Below are 5,000 nucleotides of genomic sequence, written 5' to 3'. Positions count from 1 at the left end.
TTGATAAAGCTACTGAACGATGAAGACCAGGTGGTGGTATCCCAGGCAGCAATGATGGTGCATCGTCTCAGCAAGAAGGAAGCATCACGCCATGCTATCATGAACTCTCAGCAGATGGTGGCAGCCTTGGTCCGAGCTCTGTCCAACTCCAATGATCTTGAGACAACTCGGGTGACTGTTGGTGCACTCCACAATTTGTCACACCACCGTCAAGGACTGCTGGCCATCTTCAAGTCTGGTGGCATTCCTGCCCTGGTGAAGCTTCTCAGGTATGCAGAAATATATCTAATTCTGCAAATTTGAAAGCAGGTATCACTTTGGTGAGAAAGTTATTTAAGGAATGTAATTACGATATTGTTATTATAACAAGCTTTTTAAACATTTAAAGTTGGATCTGTGAATTTTTGAAGTGTGATCTTGAAGAAACATCAAACATCTATTATGCTGGATAATTAGATAAAATGGATGTAATGAGTTGCCTGTGCAGTATGTAAGATGGCATCATAGACTGCTTGGGAGATTAATTTGAACCTTGTTTTGCAGTTCACCTGTTGAATCTGTGCTGTTTTATGCCATTACAACACTGCACAATCTGTTGCTGCACCAGGAGGGCTCCAAGACAGCTGTACGCATGGCAGGAGGCCTTCAGAAAATGGTGGCCCTCCTTCAGCGTAATAATGTCAAGTTTTTGGCCATTGTCACCGACTGTCTGCAGATTCTAGCCTACGGCAACCAGGAGTCCAAGCTCATCATCTTGGCTTCTCAGGGACCTCAGGAGTTGGTGCGAATCCTGCGCTCTTACACCTATGAGAAATTGCTCTGGACTACCTCAAGAGTTCTTAAAGGTAACACTGGCAGTTGTTAAAGTGTAATTTATTGATACAGACATAGTTTCTCTCTCTCTCTCTCTCTCTCTCTCTCTCTCTCTCTCTCTCTCTCTCTCTCTCTCTCTCTCTCTCTCTCTCTCTCTCTCTCTCTCTCTCTCTCTCTCTCTCTGTTCACTTGAAGGAAACAGTATCTAAATTGTGAAGACAAGTAGTATATAATCAATTAAAGAAAAACACACACACACACAACACACACACACACACACACACACACAAATAATATATATATATATATATATATATATATATATATATATATATATATATATATATATATATATATATATATATATATATATTTCATAGTTTGTCCTAGTCTTCGTAGTGTTATGTTGTCAGGTCATATGCCTCTTGCATTAAAACAATATGGGAAACATTCATGTGGAGACAGAAAATAAAATTATTAAAAGAAGAACTGGCAAAGTTCCATTTATGTTGATACGTGCTCTTCTTATTTCCAACAGTTTTGTCAGTGTGCTCAAGTAACAAGCCAGCCATTGTGGAATCAGGAGGCATGCAGGCACTGGCAATGCACCTAACTCATCAGTCAACTCGCCTAGTTCAGAACTGCCTGTGGACCCTGCGCAACCTTTCTGATGCTGCCACCAAAGTTGTATGTACCATTGTGTTATTTTAGTCAAAGAAGAATGACTAACCAGAGTGTTGAGAAATTGCATAAAAAGACATTTGTTTGTTATGTTTCATAGTTTATGGATGAAATATACAGTGTTAGAATTTATAAAAATTGCAGATATTAGTAATGAATCACTTAAATCAAAACATGAGTGTCAAGAGTTTCTGAACTTAATCTGGCTTTTGGAAGTATTTTTGACAGTCTTAGACATGTATGCCATATTATTGTACTGTACTCAGATTGAGTTTTCTGTATATGAATGGTGAAATTAATGAAAGAGTAAATGAAAGATTTTGTATGTCTAGTAAGGGAGAAGAATGATTATGTAACAATGAAAATCTTCAAAACAAACTTTCCTGAGAGGTTTAGTTAATTTGAGGAGAGTGATTAAGTAATGCTATGAGTGTACTAGAATATACATTGTAGATATAAAATTGGATATAGGAGAGAGGGAAGGTAAGAATGAATAAAGATGAGCTATTTGGACAGAAGTGTGTGGAGATTCCTCTGCTAGGACAACTCCCTTGAGGAACAAACATCATGGTTGTATAGAAGAAGAAAAATTGTACATTGGATATTGACAATTATTGACATGCACACCTTTTTTCAGGACAATATGGACCAGCTTCTACAAAACTTGGTGCACTTGCTACGTGCCAGTGATATCAATGTTGTGACCTGTGCTGCTGGGATCCTCTCTAACCTGACCTGTAACAACCAGCGAAACAAAATCACTGTCTGTCAAGTTGGCGGTGTGGAGGCACTGGTGGCCACTATTTACAGTGCTGGAGAAAGAGAGGAGATTACAGAGCCTGCTGTGAGTAGTAACTGACAAATTTATTCTCTCTCTCTCTCTCTCTCTCTCTCTCTCTCTCTCTCTCTCTCTCTCTCTCTCTCTCTCTCTCTCTCTCTCTCTCTCTCTCTCTCTCTTCAGGTTGGAGGTAGGTGAAAAGGCAATGAAATAAGAGCTACAATAATTCAGTCTTGCTAGTGGATTATCTGTCTTTACATCCAACTGGTTTGCATAATAATACATTTAGTTTTCTGATTACATTTCACCCATGTATACTGTGGGATAGGAGGATATTAGATAAGTTCATGGGCTGGTTAATGCTTGTGTTCCTTTTCTCTTCAATCAGCATTTTCATTTGTTACTCTATCATTATATTTGTTGCAGGTGTGTGCTTTGCGCCACCTAACGGCACGGCACCCAGATGCTGAGGTAGCTCAGAATGCAGCGCGTCTCAAGAATGGCATCCCAGTTATTGTTAACCTCCTCCATCCTCCTTCACGATGGCCTCTGGTCAAGGCAGTGATTGGCCTCATCCGTAACTTGGCCCTCTGCTCGGCCAACCATGCTCCTCTTAGGGAATCTGGGGCCATTCCTAGACTGGTGCAGCTGCTTATACGGGCCTTCCAGGACACACAGAGGGTAGGTGACCTGATCTCCCAAACTTTGAAATATGAAGCTTGGATGTGGATAACAAAGGAAAATGGTGAAAATGGTGAAAGGTGGTCATGAGATGAAGTAGTGGCTTTTGAATGAAGGAGTAAAGTAGGTGAAAGTTAGTTTCCTAACAAAATGAAAACATACATGGACTGCTGATTTTTTAGTTTCTCATTCTCTCTATATATAGAACTGAGGTGTCCCACATTAGAAATGATGGTTGACTAGACAAAAATTTTTCTCTCTGTATATAGATTTTTGACCTTACTGATGGGACGTTCATCCACTCCATTGTGAAAAGTAAGACTTCGTTTGAGTGCTTTATAAAATTATCTTGGTTTTGGCCGGGATGGTGCAAGCGGCCCTTCTAATGTGGAACACCTTAAGTGTCATAAGAGGGTTAGCTGCTTGCTCAGAAGCATGAGTGATGTGGTTTGACATTTAGAGGAGATGGAAGAAGATATCATCTTTATCATGATGGAAGAAGATAAAGTTCATGATAAAGATGAATAGAGAGCTGTCATGAATGTGTGATTGTGAAATGGCTGTAAGGGCTTCAATGTGAGATTCTTCCATGTCTGCTTGAATCATCTGATCAAGTGAGATGTGTTAAAGGGGAATAGATTTGTTATGGTGAAGCAAAAGGTTAACCAGCCCTACTGTCAGACCCTGATGTGAAGGGATCCAGGTATGTTATACAACAAACTGCAGTGCAGTTAGTGAGATTCTGAATAACTATGGAATTAGATAGATTTTATTATATTTTTAGGGAATGTTTTGGGTATGGGAAAGAGAATGTGTGGTTGTCTTGCCTCAGTTATTTTCTTTTGTGAGATGTTAGCATGCTACATAGGTAGTAAGATAAATCATTGCAAAGTAACAGTAATTTTATATTTTTATATCTTAAAAAAACTTAACAATTTCATGCTCTTGAAATTGGTTAACTTGGGAAATTGTTAGTACCAAAAAAGAATTGATTTAGACATTTTACATTGTTCATTTTTAAACCAGTGCACCTGTAACTTTTAGACATTCCCTTACATTGGTACTGGACTCTTACAGCAACGGTCATCAGTGGCCAGTGGCGGATCAGGCAGCATTGGAGCCTATGCTGATGGAGTGAGGATGGAGGAAATTGTGGAAGGAACTGTTGGTGCCTTACACATCTTGGCCCGTGAATCACACAACCGAGCTATCATTCGGGGCCTGAATGTCATCCCCATTTTTGTGCAGGTTGGTTTATATAATTTTTGTAATACTAATATAAGTTATCAGAAATATCACAGTGAAAGTAGGCAAAGTACTGATGATATGATTGTCATCAAAACAGATAGTTGGGAACTATGGTGATTTGGCCAGAAGTTCCAAGAAGGCATGTGGCATCAAGGATTATGGAAAGCAGGATTTATTGGTTGATTGATTACATTTAAGTGCCACAACAATAGATTCATATTGCAGTTAGGAGGGAAAAAATAATGTTGAGGTATTAAGTAATTCTCACAGCAAATATATTTTTGCACAATTATATGCATGTACTCATAGAGTAGCATGCAATGTGATAAGAGTCATGGCTTGACATATGAGGAAAGATTAAAAAAAAATTGGATCGGCAAGAAAACAGGAGAGAGAGAGAGAGAGAGAGAGAGAGAGAGAGTCATTACAATATTAAAATTATGGAGTAATATTGAGGAACTAGAGAGAGGCAACATATTGTTGTGGAGGAAAGGATAACTTGGATGTTCAGGTAAGATGCCTAATTGATAAAGAGATATAGCTTTTCCATTAGAAGTATGGACATGACATACTGTTTGCTTTCAAGAATCTGAAATAAATTCTAAGTTAGAACATTTTTACATCCATTTAATATTAGTGCTGCTTATGATATACTTTTCCTGTCCTTACCAGCTGCTTTACAACGACATTGAGAACATTGAACGTGTGGCAGCTGGTGTCTTGTGTGAGTTAGCGGCAGATAAGGAAGGTGCAGAGATGATTGAACAAGAAGGTGCTACTGCACCGCTTACAGAGCTGC

At 38.9% G+C, this 5,000-nt stretch overlaps 1 protein-coding gene across 3 annotated transcripts in view; it reads left to right on the top strand.

Moving 5' to 3' along the window:
• The window catches only part of LOC135106943 (armadillo segment polarity protein-like), a 34,851-nt gene that overhangs the window by 23,025 nt on the left and 6,826 nt on the right, over positions 1-5,000 (top strand). For all 3 annotated transcript variants that reach the window (XM_064016399.1, XM_064016400.1, XM_064016401.1), the window contains 7 exons: positions 1-269; positions 544-845; positions 1,352-1,500; positions 2,132-2,338; positions 2,699-2,953; positions 4,031-4,201; positions 4,874-5,000. The exon at positions 1-269 is cut by the window's left edge and continues 36 nt beyond it; the exon at positions 4,874-5,000 is cut by the window's right edge and continues 24 nt beyond it. In XM_064016399.1, the coding sequence (XP_063872469.1) occupies positions 1-269; positions 544-845; positions 1,352-1,500; positions 2,132-2,338; positions 2,699-2,953; positions 4,031-4,201; positions 4,874-5,000 (1,480 nt within the window). The remainder of the gene's footprint in view (positions 270-543; positions 846-1,351; positions 1,501-2,131; positions 2,339-2,698; positions 2,954-4,030; positions 4,202-4,873) is intronic.

This window comes from Scylla paramamosain, chromosome 14 (genome assembly GCF_035594125.1).
Source record: "Scylla paramamosain isolate STU-SP2022 chromosome 14, ASM3559412v1, whole genome shotgun sequence".
NCBI classification, from domain to species: Eukaryota; Metazoa; Arthropoda; class Malacostraca; order Decapoda; family Portunidae; genus Scylla; species Scylla paramamosain.
The sequence above is the reverse complement of the archived record's forward strand: the minus strand, read 5'-3'. Positions and strand labels throughout refer to the sequence as shown.